At 59.6% G+C, this 15,529-nt stretch overlaps 1 protein-coding gene across 1 annotated transcript in view; it reads left to right on the forward strand.

Annotated features, from left to right (window-relative positions):
• The window catches only part of ADGRA1 (adhesion G protein-coupled receptor A1), a 35,631-nt gene extending 20,508 nt beyond the window's left edge, over positions 1-15,123 (forward strand). Inside the window, exons 7-8 of the mRNA XM_060125562.1 lie at positions 11,038-11,136; positions 12,069-15,123. Coding sequence (XP_059981545.1) covers positions 11,038-11,136; positions 12,069-13,290 — 1,321 coding nt within the window. The 3' untranslated portion in view covers positions 13,291-15,123. The remainder of the gene's footprint in view (positions 1-11,037; positions 11,137-12,068) is intronic.
• The last annotated feature ends 406 nt before the right edge of the window (positions 15,124-15,529 follow it).

The following is a 15,529-nucleotide window of genomic DNA, read 5'->3' on the forward strand; positions in this document are numbered from 1 at the left end:
ATCTAACAGGGGCTTTGCTGCGTCCTCCCCCTGGACTGAGGGAAAGGACTGCCTCTGCCCCTTTGTCTCCTCTGAACCAGGCTCACAGCTCTTCCTCATTAAATGTCGAAACCACATGCAGGTAAATGATAGTGACTCAGAAAATATTTTTTAATTTGGCCTTGAATGCATAACCTCAGTGCTAATCTGAGCTGGGCGCTGGAGGAAAGCAGTCTGATCAAAACTCTGCTCTGACGTGAGGACCAGAGGCTCAGCTATCATCGCGGCACTCCCGGGGTCCCCCCCTCCACTGCTCGGCATGGAGGTGGTGGCTGCTTGGCTGTGGTTCCACAGAGGGACCCACACGGGGCCGCAGTGGGAGGAGACCCTTCAAGCTGAGTCTGGGAGAATCTGCACAGGCTAGCACGCTGGGGAGGGGTTTCTAGGAATGTAGGCGCTGGGCGAGGGGTGATAAAGCACAGCTCCGGGAAGAAACGCAGACGAGGCCTCGAAGGGGGCTTGCTGTACTCACAGAGGGGCCACGGAGCCACGCCAGGCACACGAGGCACAGCCGAGGCGCTCGACCCAGAGGTGCGGACCTTGCTGGGGCCCGGGGCGCGCTGGGGCACTGGCACCGGGGAATTCCACTGGGTGGGCTGAAAGCAAAACCAAGCGGCAGGAACAGGCAGAAGACCGAGTCCAGGGCTGGGTCTGCCACGCGGGCTCAGCTGGTCGGGGTGTGAGTTGCAGCGTGCGGCTGAGAAGGTGCTGAAGCTCCAAGCAAGCAGCCAGTGGAGGATTCTTCGCACGGGAGCGTCCTCCAGGAGCAGAAGGCACGCAGGGCGCTGCCCAGGGAAGCCGGCTGCGGGCACATTCAGATCTGCCCTGGGGACCGGCTGCACAGGCGCCCCTGCAGCCCGAGCGCCACAGCTGGTGACCTCCAGACCTGCCATTGGCACAAGTGTCCATTGGCACATGGAACACGCTCATCAGTCAGTGATATGGGGAAACACCGAGACCCAGGTCCCCAGCCGCCAGCCTCAGGGAGCAGAGCCGGCCTGCTGGTCAGCACTTCCGAGTGTCAGCGGGGAGGAGAGGGAGAAAGCTGGGGAGGGAGAGCCTGGCTGAGAGACACAAACAGAGAAAATGAGGCAGGTGTCCACACTGAGGGCCAGGGGGCCATGGCTCGGCCACTGCTGAGAGGCCACCACCACGAGGAGGGCTTGGCTCCCAAACTTCACGACTGTGTGTCTCTTTAGGCTTGTTCAGGCGTTCTCTGTCCACGTCTCTACCTTCCCTGCCTGTGTCATCCCCACGGAAGGAGCCGCGTGTAACCTGGTGATCGTGGGTCTCCAAGCCCAGCCACTCGTGGGCCGTTCAGCCAGCACCGGGGGAGCCACTGGAACAGCTGTGCAGGGCACCGTCCGCAGCCTCTGTGGATGGGCTGGGCGGCCAAGGCCCCTCCGCCAGGGTCTCTGGGTGGAGAGACCTCTCCACCTCTCCTGCTCCCTTAGCCTCAGTCCATTTGGGTGGCGAAAACAAAACTCCACAGGCCGGCAGCTTAAACGACAGACACTTGTTTCCCACGGTCTGGAGGCCAGCCGTCCAGCACAAAGGCACCAGCAGCTTCGGTGTCTCGTGAGGACCAGCTTCCTGGCTCCTAGATGTCCGTCTTCTCGCTGCGACCCGACACGGCAGAAGGGGCTGGGAGCTCTCTGGGGTCTCTCATACGGTGCTAATCCCATTTGTGAGGGCTCCACTCACACGACCAAGGCCCCTCCTAATCCCACCACTTGGGTTTAGGATTTCAATGGGAACGGGGGACATTCAGTCCACAGCCGTCGGCCAGAGCAAGTCGACCTCACAATCAAACGCGCTTCTTGCTGCGGTTTCACCGAAGCTCAGGGGCTCATTCCCAATTCAGCTGCATGTAATTACACGCTAACTTTGCAATCTGTTCTGCCCTTTCTGCTAAAGTGCGCCTAGGTGGTTTCCTCTTACTTAAGGTCAGCTGGTGGTTTTCTCATCTGGAAACTGCAGCTGGTGCTGGTGCTGAGGTGCCTACACCCTGGAGGACAGGCGCCTGCAGGTCGTCCATTAGCCCACGGGCAGTCGGCCCCGACCCTGGACGGCCCTGCCTGGTGGAGGGAGAGTTCCCTGGGGCTCCCTCTGCCAGGAACCCCTTCTCGCAGCAGTGATTAAAGACGGCCAGGGGCTTGGGACATGCTCGGCAAGCGCTGGGCCAGCCGGAACCACACAACCCCCCGGCACGGCCACGGGGGCAGAGGGCTCCGGGGCCGTCGGTGAACCGAGCAGGACCCTCCAAGCCTGACCCCCGGGGCCCCGTGAGGCCACACCTGGGATCACGTCCTGGCTCACAGACCTGGCCCAGGAACACGGCTCCTTCTAGGTGAAAGCAACCACGCGGCCCCACGTGCCGGCGCATCACTGAGAGAATCATGGCAGCTGGGGTGTGGTTTCATGCTGGTCATCGTAAAGTGCCCTGGCTACATGTTAAACGCAGGGCACACGCTGAACAGGAGATGGTCTTGGAGCGTCTGCATGGCATAGTCAGGGCTCGGACAGGCGTCCCTCACTGTGTGGCCCTGAGGCCTTCAGCCACCAGCTTTGCTCCAGGCCTCAAATCCTCAAGGGTTATCATCTTCCTCCACCGCAGTCAGTGCAAGCTGGACGTGAGGGTCTGCATCTCAGAGGCACATCGCTGGCTCTAAAAGCCACACACCTGGGCAATGGATGTGGACGTCTCTCTCCCCTGAGCTGAAATCATCAACCTGATCGCTCGCGTTTCAGAAGTCCTGAGCAACACAAGGAACGCTAACTGCACCAGGAGATGATGGACACCGGGTCTGAAGGGCGGTGCCTGGGCAGGTTCACAGGTCATCCTCACTCCAGCTTCCACCCCCCCGCCGACTGCATCTCCCTGGCTCAAGGACACAGGGAGGCCTGGCAGCAGTGACCCCCATGAGAGTCGTTCACATCCGCTCTTCATGTCAGCGCGTCTCGTCCATAAAGACCCAGGCTCCACGAGGGCGCGGACCAGCCAAGGTCTGTCGGCTGACGGTGGTTCCTCAGGCTGTCCTGGGGGAGGGTGCCTTCAGCACGTCTGGCCCCGGACAGTGGACCGACTGTCCAGCGGGGCGAGGGGGACTCATGGCCCTCACCGCGCGGTCAGGACCCTCATCACAGCCTGACGCGGCTTCTCCCAGGTCCTTTCTGGGGGCTCCTTCACCCACTGGTCTCTTCTGGTGGCCGAGCCGCAGAGGGAGAAACTGGCCTCTGCTGGCCTCCATCCTCTCTTGTGGCCCTTTGGACTCTCGGGGAAGCGTTGCTCCCCCTTGACCTGGAAAGAGGGTCCTCCGCTCAGCTCAGCTGACACAGGAAGGGCACTGGGGAGGCCGCGGGGATTTCAAAGTCAGGTTTCCCTGCAGCCCTGGAGGCTTGCAGATTACTAGCCGAAAAGCGGAAAGAGGGGACTCGTAAACAAAAGCCCATTTAAAATACTGAAGCTCAAGTGGATGGGGCCTGCGCTGCGGGAGCCAGAAACCCCAGTGGCCTGAGCTCACTGTGTGCCCGTCACTGACACCGCACCCTCGAGGGCAGCTGGGCCTGCCCGGAGCTGGGGACAGGCACACGCAGGGGCTCCTCACCCAGCCCCAGAGCTGCCCGCCCAGGACCCGAGCGGCTTCGGCAGGGACAGCGCCCTCCATCTGGGCCCTGCGCCGGCTCTCCAGTGTCTCTGTCCCGGGAGCTGGTTTATTCTGACGGGACGCGGGCTCCAGCCAGGCGAGTGTGCAGGGCAGGGCCCAGGCCCAGCTCAGAGGACAGGACGGGGAACAGTCAGGTGCCCGGGCAGGCGGGTGGCGGGGTCAGAGCTGCCGGACCCCACACTCTCCAGGCTCTGTGGCACTCCAGGCTCAGGGAGAGGACTGGTCCTTTCTCTTTCTTTTCTTTTTTTTTAACTTTTTTTTTTTTTTTTTTTGAGAAATAGAACATTTACACCCCAAATAAGTCTAAAGTATCAGCACAGGTTTATGGAATTTCCGTGTGCCCTTCAGGGGAAGAAACAGGAGCCTCCCCTGCAGAGACCTCAGCCGTGCCCACACCCAGCCCCCCTCTGTCCTCATTCATGACTTTTATTGCCTTTTTTAATAGTCTTACCACCCCTAAACACCAGTTTTGTCTGCACTGACTTTGAGCCGTATCCACATGGAATCGCTCATTTCACATTTTTATCTGGTTTTTCACCGCACAGCGTGTTTTTCAGACCCGTCTCTGTAACTGTGTCAGCATGTGGCCGTGTGACGTGGACAAATGACCAGCTCTCCTGTAGTCACGCTGCTCCTGGTGGCGCCGGAGGGGGGGTGTGACCCCACCAAACCCCTCAGCCCTTGCCCCTTTCCCTGGGGGAGACCTCTTGGGGGTCCCATCTGCCGTCCCCTGCTGAGCACCCAGCCTCCTCCCATCCTCCCTCTGGGCCGTGCGCCTGTCCATCCGTCTGTCCTTTGCCGTAGGACAGCGCACACCCCCTGTATCACCTGGGGCTGCTGGCGTTACAAACGGCTGTCCCGACTCCTACCAGCTGGAAAGCACCTTCTGAAGCAGGAGTCTGGGGCACGAATGCTGCGTCCGGTTAACAAACCCGTCCTTCTCTACAGATGCCTCCTACGCTCAGCTCTGTGATTCCACTGCCACTTACACTCCTGACTTCCGCCCGGGACGGGCATTTCTGGGTGGTGTAAGCTGGGGGACCAGGTTCGTTTCCTGCTCCTGTTGGAAAACATCACCACAAATTCAGGGGCTTAAAACTACACAGGTTTATCATCACACAGTCCTGGGGTCAGACGTCTAAACCAGCCCCCCTGGGCCAAATCCACGTGTGGACAGGGCTGGCCCTTCCGGACGCTCCAGGGTCGAACCCGTTTTACGTGCTTTTGCCGGCTTCTGGTGGTGTCTGCACCCTCGGCTCTAGGCCCCTCCAGCGCTGGGGTCACGACCTCACGGAGAGGCTGCGGCTGTACTGGTGTTGGCTGGTTGGGGTGCGGAGTGGAGGCTGCAGGAAGGTCCATGCGGGGGCGGGGGAGCCGGGGCAGGTGGGGGCGGAGCATCCCCACCGCCGAGCATCCCCACCGCGGAGCGCCCACCGGCCGCAGCGAGAACAGCCGCCCTGGCCAAGGGGCCGGAGGCGGCCTCCAGCGCCCTCTGCTGACCGAGCCTGCATGGCGCCCCGCGACCTGTTTTCGGCATGCCCCCCCCCCCCCCGGGGCATGTGTAGACTTGGAGCCTGAATAGCCCAGGCAAAGGCTGGGCGAAGCTCCCTGCAGAGGAAGAGGCGCCCGGGGGCTGGAGGGGGCCTGGCCGGAGGCAGCAGAGAGGCCGTGACCGCTCACCCCGCAGGACTCCAGGGCCAGGCCACAGGCTGGCTCCCGCTGCAGCCTCGCCGTTGGGGGGAGGGTGGTGTCAGCTGCGTGGGCCCCGACTGTCCACCGCGGGCGGGGCAGAGCCAACCTACTGGCTCCAGGGCCCCGGCTGCCTCTCGGCCTCCAGGGAAGAGAGAGGCGGCGGCAGCACTGAATCGCCCCGGGCTGAGACCCGCAGCGGGGTCTCTGGGCAAGCTGTCCCCCCGCTGGCTGTGGCTTAGCCATGTCGCCGGTTTCTCCATCCACCCAGACACCAGAGAAGAGACCACCCTGGGCCCCCCGCTACAGGGCTTCTCGGGGGCTCCCTGAGCCATGGGGCCGCGGAGGGCGGTGTAGGCTTGAGCAGGGGTCCCTTCCATGCGTGTCACATCCCGTGGGGCCGCCTGCCGATGCGCCTCACCGTGTGCTCAAGGTGTCTCCTGAGCCAACCCCGGGTTTCTCTCCGAGCAGCCCCGCCAGCGGTGGGAGCAGAGCGGCTGCAACACGGGGGCGTGGAGGCCCGCAGGCCACACCCCTTTGCTGCGTGGCTGGAGCAGGACCCTCGGGCTGGGTCCCCAAGCACTCGCTCCCCTGGGAAGGTTTCCCCAGCTCACTGAGGCAGTCGCGCCATCGTCCCTGCAGTTTTATCTGGCCCGGCCGCTGCCCCGCCTCGCGCTGAGCTGGAATCCCGGAGGCTGGCTCACTGCGCCTGCAGGGTGTGCAGGCGCAGCTCCTTTCCCTCGGCCCCTCCACGGAGGCGGCAGCACCCCCAGCCTCTGGCCCTCAGGCTGCCCCTCACTCAGGCCTCGGGCCACACTGGCCTGTGACAGCATCCTGCGAATCTGGCCGGTTTCTGGGCACGTCGCTTCCCTTTTCCTTCTGCTCTGGGCTGGCCGCGCGGGCCGCGTGCTCACTCCCGGAGCCCCAGGGAAGGCACTCAGAGCTCATGCCCTGAGGTGCTTGGACGAGTGCAGGGGCCTGCCCCACCGTGCCCACTCTCACCTACAAATAGTGGACATCCTACGAGAACAGAGACTCGGCACCACTCTTCAGAGCAACGTGCTGTGCTGGCAGCAGCTTGAGGGGAATGGGGTGGGTGAGACCCACGCCTTCATGGAGAACATGCAGGTGACCCGGGCGTGCAGGGAACAAAGCAGACGGCGTGGCAGGCACAGAGGAGGTGAGCCTGGAGCCGCAGGACGGATGGAGCAGCGGGAGGGCCCGGGGTCCCGGCAGAGACAGAAAGGGGAGGCCCAGGCAGGAGTGAGCCTGGAGGGACTGGAGGCAGCGATGGGGGTCTGGCCCACGGAGGTGCTTGGAGGGGCCCAGTCACCTGTCACTGGCCGTCATCAGGCTGAAAGTGCTGCTGCACAGGCCCCGCCTCCCAGAAAGAGCCCTGGAGGATTCTCTTCAAGTGGGGAGCCCCCAGCCTCACCCCAGGAAGGGAGGCCCTGGTGGAGGGGCCGTGCTCAGCTGTTCTCTCCATGGGGAGACCCCTAGCCAGCCTGGATGGGACAGAGCCAAGTGTCCCTGTCCACTGTCAGGCTTCCCTCCAGGACCACACGGTCCTGATGCTGGGGCTTCGTAGTCTATCCTGCAGTCCGTGTTATTTTCAGGATGGCCTTCGATAGTCCAGACCCTTTACATTTCCATAAAAATTTCAGAATAAATTATCCACTTAAAAGAAAGAATCTGCTGGGATTCCGGTTTGATGTCATTGTAAACAGCATTTTTATGTTCCAATGGTTTCCTGCTCGTGTACAGAGTATAACTGATTTTTTGTGTGATAAGCTCGTAACCGTCTAAATGCTCTCGTTAGTCCCAGCAGTTGTCTTGGAGACGCCACAGCATCTTTCAGGTAACAGGTCAGGTCACCTGCAAACAGAACTGTACTTCCTTCATTCTCACTGGTGCCTATACTTCTTTGCTGCCTCATCAGGGTGCCGGGGTGCCCAGGACAGGGTTCGCAGGGGCTGGGGGGAGGGGCACCTTGTCCGTTCCCGATCTTGGGAACCTCCACCATCTCACCGTCAAGGATGACACCGGCTACCAGTTTTCATAGACGCCTCCCAGCAGGTTGAGGAGATTCATCGATTCCTAGTTTGCCGAGATTTTTTGACGATGAATGCATCTTAAATTGTCTAAAATGTTTTTGCTACACCTATTAAGCGATCACATGGCTTCTCCTTGAGTTTATATGATGAACTTTATTGATCGATGTTTATGAATAACAGGCTAATTCGCACTTCTGTGATCATTCTTACTTGATCACGATGCTTTGTCCTTTTCATAAAGTCCTAGATTTCATTTGCTGACACACTGTTGGAGATGTTTGTGTCTGTGCTCGTGAGGGTTGCTGTGTGTAATCAACTCTTTTTTAAATGTCTCCATCTGAGCTGGGTATCAGCTCATGCTGGCCTCATAAACTGAGTCAGGAGGTGTTCCCTGCTCCTTTATCTTCCGGAAGAGCCCATATCAGATTGGTGTCCTCTCTTCCTCAGATGTGTGTTCTGATTCACTGGGGACACTCGCAGAGCCTGGCGTTTCTCTGCGACATGTTTGTGGATACTGAAGTCAGTGTTTTCACTGGAAAGAGAGTATCCAGATTTTCCAATGCTTCTCCTTTCAGTTTTGGTAGCTTGTATTTTTCTCCAGGAATTTATCCATTTCATCTCAGTTGCTAATAGCTGGCGTGCAGTTGTTTACAGCATATGCGCATCTTCTCAGTGCCTGTGGGTGGACGATGCTGGCCCCTCTTTCCTGATGCTGCCAATTTGTGCTCTCTCTCTTTATCCCGATCAATCCAGCTATGAGTGTATCGTTCTGTTGACTTTTTTTTTTTTTCCGGAAATCAATTTTGGCATGATAATTTTCACTATTTTTTGTTTTTTTTTTTTCATTTATTTCTGTCCCTGTTTTTGTCATCTTCTTCCTCCTGGTTACTTTGAGTCTACTTTGCTCTTTTGTTTTTCTGCCCTGTTGAGGTGGAATCTTCAGTCACTGAACTTTAGACCTTTCTTTTTTTCCTCATAGAAATACTCACGGCTGAGAGTCCCTTTAAGCCCTGCATCCCAGAAATATTATACTGCATTTTTTCTCATTCTGATTAAAATATTTTCTAAATTCCCTTATGATTTCTTCTTTGATCCACGAATTATTTAGAAGTATGTCATTTCACTTTTCAGATATTTGTGGTTTTCCTAGTTAGCTTATTGCTATTAGTTTCTAATTTAATCTCACTTGGATCAGAGAATAAACTCTGTATGATTTCGATACTTTTACACTTATCAACACTTGTTTCATGGAGCGTCACATCATCTGCGATGGTAAATGGTGTGCACTTGAAAAGAATGAGTGCTATGCAATTACTGGGTGTGATGTTCTAGAAAGAGCAATTAGGGAAAAGATTAATGTTCTTGTTCAGATCTTCTATTTCTTTACTAATTTGTTACCTACTTGTTCTACCAATTGCTAAGAGAGGGGAATTCAGAATATCAGCTATGACTTTGGAATTGTTTGTTTCTCCCTTTAACTTTGCCCATGTTTGCCTCATATGTTTTGAATCTTCCCTTTGGCTCCCACACATTTACAGTTGAATGTCTTCCTGTGAACTCACGTTGACATCATTATGAAATGCCTCCCTTTCTCTCTTCTCTTAAAAGTTTATTTTGTCTGGTATTAATGCAGTCACGCCGGCCTTCTTGGACTCAGTTAGTGTGGATAGCTATTTCCATCCATTCATTTTCAACCTCTCTGTGTCTTTTTACTTAAAATGTTTCCTCCTATTGTAGACAGTATGCAACCAGGTCTTGCTTTTTTGCTGCTGTTAATCTATTCTGATTACCTCTGGCTTTGACTTAGAATGTTTATTCCATTAAAATTTAATGGGAGTTTTGATTTGGTCTCCATTTCATTATTTGTTTTCTGGTTTTGCTTCTTTTTTCTCTTTTTTTTTCTGTCCTCCCTTTTCCTTTTTTATTTTCTTCTTTGAGTATTTTAATATTTTGTAACATTTCATTTTAATGTATCTATTAACTTTTTGCCTATTAGCTGTCCATGGTTGCTTTAGGGATTAAAATCCACAGCCTTTCCACAGTCTTTTTAGTTTGACACTTACACTATTTCATGTAAAATACATTAAAAACTTGGCGACTGCATGGGACCATCTCTCCTCCCACCCTCTTTATGCTACAGACACTATAGATAGTGCCCCTACCTATACTGTAAACTCCTCAAGGCAGTGTTAAAGTTCTTTCTTTAAACACCAATATATATTTTAAAGAAATTAGGAGGAAACAAAACCTTTTATATTTACCCAGATGTTCAGTATTTCTGATGACCTTCACTCCTCCAAGCTTCTGTCTGGTACAGCATCCTATTATCCTGAAGGAGTTTATTTGGCGTTTCTTTAACTGCAGGTCAGCGGACAACGAATGTTTTATTTTTGTTAGAATGTGTCTTTCTTTCTCCTTCGTTCTGGAGGACGTGACCTCTGGATACAGAATTCCGGGAGGCACAGAGTCCCCAGCCGTCACCGGGTGTGACCATGTGCGGGGTCATCCACTTCCACCCATGGACCTGGAATCCGTGTCATTCCCCTCGCTGGGGACCTGGTGCCCTCCCATTGATTTGGGCATTTGTGGCATCCTGTGAATGACACCCTCTTATGGGGAATCGTCCCCGAGCTGGCCCCTTGCTCTCCCCACCAGAGGCACCACCCATCGCCGTGTGTGACCACCAGCACGCCCCATGGCCAGGTGCCCGTGGCACGGGTGCTTGGCAGTCCCCAGCCCTCGCGCTCCCCAGGATACCGCTCCAACACCCTTGGATGGAGCTGTCAGCTGCGGCCCCACAGATGGGACAGTCAGCTCATGGGGGGCAGGGGGGGGGCAGGCAACTCCCTTCCAGGCGCACCTCTGTCCTCCCAGGGAGGGGTCAAACGCCAGAACTTGGCCCCAAGCAGCTGAGAAACTGGGCTGCCAGGCAGTACACAAAGGCATGAGGAACGACCCCTGTGAGTTTCTCACCCCGAGGTTATCAGGCCAACTGGCCCGAGCACGCACGCCTAGTCGGCTAGTCGCTGACGCCAGCCACCTGCTGGAACAGGCATTACCTGGGCTCGGGCTGAGAGGCCCCAGAGCCGGCGGGATGAGCAGCTCCGCCTGAAGGGGGCCAGGTGGCTGGCTGTAGTGTCCACCACAGCCCCGTACTGTCCCCCATGGAGCATGCAGCCCCCTCCACCCTGTCCACTGTGGTCCCCCCTCCACTCAGGGGCTTCACGTTCTCCCCGTTATTTCTGCCGCATGAACCAGGGCACCACATGTCCCCAGACGCACGTGCTGGGCCCAGCCAGGGTCACCTCTGCACAGGTGTAGCAGCGGGGGGGGGGAGGGACACATGGAGGAGACGTGGGGCGACCCAGGGGTGGGGGAACGTGGGGAGCAATGCAGGGGGTGGGGAATGTGGGGTGCAGGGTTCGTGGGGGAGGGGGCGCAGGGGAGGCCAGGTCGGGTAGGGCGCTGGAAGCGGCTCCGCCACCAGGGTGGACAGTTGCTCGGCCAGGACGCCCGAGGAAGGCGAAGAGGGGCTGCCCTGGGGCTGCAGGGGGACTGGGAGCGCAGTGAGCGGCCCCTTCTCGCAGGTTCTACCTCATCAGCGGAGGGGCCCCTTTCATCATCTGCGGCATCACGGCCGCCACGAACATCGGGAACTACGGGATGGAGGACGAGGACGCCGCGTAGTGAGTACCCGGCGCCGCGGCCCTGCCCAGGAGCGCCGTCCTCCCCACACGCGGGCTTCCCCGCCTCCCATCCCCCACCCCCCGTCCCCCACTCCCGTCCCCCCCGGCACCGTGGGTTGGAAGGAGGGGTGGAGGGGGGTGCCCGCGGCAACAGGGCCGCCACGCCCAGGACGGCAGAGCGTGGACCCGGCCGAGCATAGGAGCTGAGACAGACCCCGCCCCGTCGGCGCCCCCGCCCCAGCTCTAACGCCTCCAGCGCCCCCCGCGGCCGGCAGGTGGGCTGGGGCCCTCGGCCTCGCTGGCCCTGGCCAGGCCACTCCCGCCGTGAGGCCACCGGTCGGCTGCACCCGGCAGTGGCTACTGTGGGCTTCTCAGGCTCCGGGGCTGCAGGGTCCAGTCTCCCCGAAGCCGACCCCCCTGCCCTCCTGGGGAGGCCGGTCTGGCCCCCTCGCTCACAGGAGCCAGCGCCAGCCCCAGGTCGCAGCACAGCCCCCAGCCGACCCTCGGCTCTGGAGCCATGCCCCCACCCTCACACTCCTCCCCCAGCTGCCCCCCCAGGGCAAAGCCCCGCAGGACACGCAGGCCCTGTTCCCCCGGGGCTCACCCCTTCCTGGGCCCGGCACTGCGGCCCCACCAGGCCCGGATGAAGCTGGGAGGAAAGGCCGCTGCCGGAGAAAAGCAGCAGCGCCAGAGAGGCGGCCCAAGGCTCGGAGCCCAGGCCTGGCTGCCGCCTGCAGGCCACCACCACTGCCGGCGCCCCCAAACTCCCACCGCGCTGTCTGGTGGCGGCAGGAGGGGCGGCCCCGTCCCGATTTCGTGTGTCTCCTTCTCTCACGATGGCCCTCCCGCGAGCTCAGGGAAGCAGTGACCCCTGGTCCCACCCGCTGCCCTGCCTGGTGCGACCCCCTCGCTGACTTGCTTTCCTCCCACAGCTGCTGGATGGCCTGGGAGCCCAGCCTGGGCGCCTTCTACGGGCCCGCGACCTTCATCTCCCTGGTCACCTGCGTGTACTTCCTCGGCACCTACGTCCAGCTGCGGCGCCACCCAGAGCGCAGGTACGAGCTCAGGGAGCGTGCAGAGGAGTGGCAGCGGCTGGCAGGGTCAGAGGCCGGGCAGAGCCCCGGGGCCCCGCGGGCCACGCCGCCCGCCCGCGATGCCCTGCTCACCTCGCTGCTGCAGAACGAGCACTCGTTCAAGGCCCAGCTGCGGGCCGCCGCCTTCACGCTGTTCCTGTTCGTGGCCACGTGGACCTTCGGGGCGCTGGCCGTGTCCCAGGGCCACTTTCTGCACACGATCTTCAGTTGCCTGTACGGCGCCTTCTGCGTGACCCTGGGGCTCTTCGTGCTCATCCACCACTGCGCCAAGCGGGAAGATGTGTGGCACTGCTGGTGGTCCTGCTGCCCCTCCCGTGGGGACCCCCACGCCGCGAAGCTCGGCGCCCGCCCCGCGCTCGACGCCAACGGGGATGTGCTGAGCCACGCAGCCTGCCTGCAGGACTCACCGCGTCCCGGCAAGACGCTGGGCTTCGGCCACCCGCCAGCCGGCCACTGCAAGATGACGGACCTGCAGGCCACCCAAAGCCACGTCAGCTGCCTGTCACCAGCCACACCCTGCTGTGCCAAGATGCAGTGCGAGCAGTTGATGGAGGACGCAGCCCACGTCCACGTGCACGAGGAGGACGCCTTCGGGCATGACCCGCACCGGCACAGGTGCCTCCAGGGCAGAACTAAGCCTCACTACTTCAGCCGGCACCGGGCAGCCGCGGCCGAGCGGGAGTACGCCTACCACATCCCGTCCAGCCTGGACGGCAGCCCCCACAGCTCGCGCACGGACAGCCCCGCCAGCTCGCTCGAGGGCCCAGTGGGGCCACACTCGCTGGCCTGCTGTGCCCAGGGTGACCCCTTCCCCTTGGTCAGCCAGCCCGAGGGCGGCGACGCCAGCCCCGTGCTCTGTGGCTGTCCCCCACGGCCCGGCGGGGAGGCAGCCCACGGCCCGGCCCACTTGGAGATGCTCCGGAGGACACAGTCCCTGCCCTTTGGCGGCCCCGGCCAGAACGGGCTGGTTAAGGGTGATGCACGGGACGCTGCGCCCTTTGGCTCTGACAGCACGGGTAACATCCGCACGGGGCCCTGGAGGAACGAGACAACTGTGTAGCAGGCGGGGCTCTGTCACCTTCGCCCACACGGCCCGGACGTGCTTCAGAGCAGAGCCAGGCCCTCGGCCACGTGAGGCGGGCAGGGGGTCACCGCCTGACCCAGCCTTGGCGGCACCGCCACTGACCCCTTCGTTGGAGGACCTGAGCGGGAAGACGCTTTGGGCTACGTCGGCCTCCACAAGCCCCAAGGGCAGCCGGGAGGTCCACGTCCACAGTCACCTGCTTTCATCCCGTAGTGCCCAGTCCCCGGCAGCCCAGGGCAGAAGCCCACCCTCAGCGCCTGGCGTGTATCCCATCTGCCCCGCCACCTGCCTTGCTAGGCCTGGCCGCGGCGGGTGGCGCCCCCGATATTTCCTAGTGTTTAATGTGTGTTTTCTGTTTAGGTTTGTTCCTCGGGACCAGCAGGCAGCCTGCCTGTCAGTCCAGAGCGCTCTGGGCAGCTGCCCCAGGCCCCTCCAGTCTCAGGGGGACTCGAGTCAGCACCTCTGCCCAGTGCCGGCTCCACCTTCACCCCCGCCCCACAGGCCTCAGAGCATCACAGACGCTGGGGCAGCAGCCGTACTCTGGGAGCACAAGGGCAGCGGGACTGTCGGTGACCCTAGGCTTTCCACGGGCCAGTGGGGTCTCTGAGGGGCCTGTGCCTTTGGAAATGCCCACACACCCTTTAACGTAGACTCGACTTCCAAAGCCAGGCGCTGTCAGGGCTGGGTCCCGCCCACACCGTGAACGTTTGGGAACAATAAAGTCCCCTGCCACAAAAAGAGAGGGTCTGGCATTTCCATGAACATCTGGGCACAAAGCCATGACTCAGAGGACAGATGTCGGTGACAAATATCCTTCTGTGACAGCAAGTGGTGTGTCCCATGGGAAGGGGTCCACGGGTCCCCGTGGAGAAGCTGAGACACCCAAAGGGATGTGTATGTGGGCCTCTGCAGTCTTTGCTCCCTCCCTCCATCCCCTGGGGTCTGTAACACATGTGCACCCACACACACGTGCACATGTGTTGGTGCATGTACCACATGCATGTGTGAACGTGCCACGTGCATGCACATGTGCACACTCCCCACACGTGCACAGTACACCATACATGCACAAGAGTGCACTGCACACAGCATACATCACACATGCCACCCGTGCACACACGTCTACTGTGCACAGACATGCACACAACACGTTACGCACACACAGGATCGAGTGTTTTCCAGCCGTCCGAGCGCCGAGCTCTCCTTGCCCTGTGCAGCCTCGTCACCAGGACTTGTCAGCGTCTGTGTCTTGGGCGGGGACTCCAGCAGGAGCAGATCCTTCCTCACACCCACCTGGGTTGGGGGGCTGTCCCGTGTCCCAGGCGAGATGCCCAGTATCTGAGCACAGGAGCCCCACTTCCTGGAATTCCTGTAAACCTAACAGTGACGTTGTAACAGACCAAGGTGGCCGGTACCTGCCCCGAGCCCCATATATCCTCACATGTCGACCAGACGGGCAACCGATGACCGCTGGGTGGCTCCTGTCTCCACCGCCGACCAGCCTGCTTGCCCGCTCCTGCGGCTGACAGGACCAGCACCCTGGGGCTGTGCGGGGCACATGCTGCAGGCGCAGAACCGTCGACGAAGTACAGTGTTGTCCTTGTTGGCACTTTGGGAGGCTGATTCACAGCATCTGCAAGCATATCTCTCCCTATAGGGGGGCAGGCCCACCATGGTGCCCGGGGCTGGGAGAGGCCGGGGAGCCACAAGGCTGCCCTTTCCGGCCCCTCCAGAGGGCGTCCCCCACCCTTCCTGCCCCGGTGCCCCTGACAGACCAGAGAGAGCAGCTCATCATTCAGACCAAAGAGATTCGACCTTAAATATTAAACATCGTGTGTTTCAATATTGGTTCAGCCTCCTGAGTCCACTTGGAGACAGGGTTGTGACACCTTCCGTTTGCAGGTAATGTTTTCCAGGAATAAAAATCCACGGCACGACCGCATCTGGGAGCGCCCCACGCGGACGATGCCTCCAAAAGGACGCAGGGCAGGAGGTCACAGCCACAGCCCATCGTCTGAGGTCTAACGCTGTGTGTCACCCCTTCCTCTGTGCTATGTATGTGCATACACGCGCAGTGTGTGTGTATGTGAGAGTGTGCTTCCTGCGTGTGTGTGTGGGAGTGTGCGTGAGTGTGCCCGTGTGCTGAGTGCATTGTGCATTGTGTTCAAGTTGGTTTGTGCACATGTGTGAGTGTGTGCATGTCACACGTTAGTCT

Source organism: Lagenorhynchus albirostris, chromosome 16 (genome assembly GCF_949774975.1).
Source record: "Lagenorhynchus albirostris chromosome 16, mLagAlb1.1, whole genome shotgun sequence".
NCBI lineage: Eukaryota > Metazoa > Chordata > Mammalia > Artiodactyla > Delphinidae > Lagenorhynchus > Lagenorhynchus albirostris.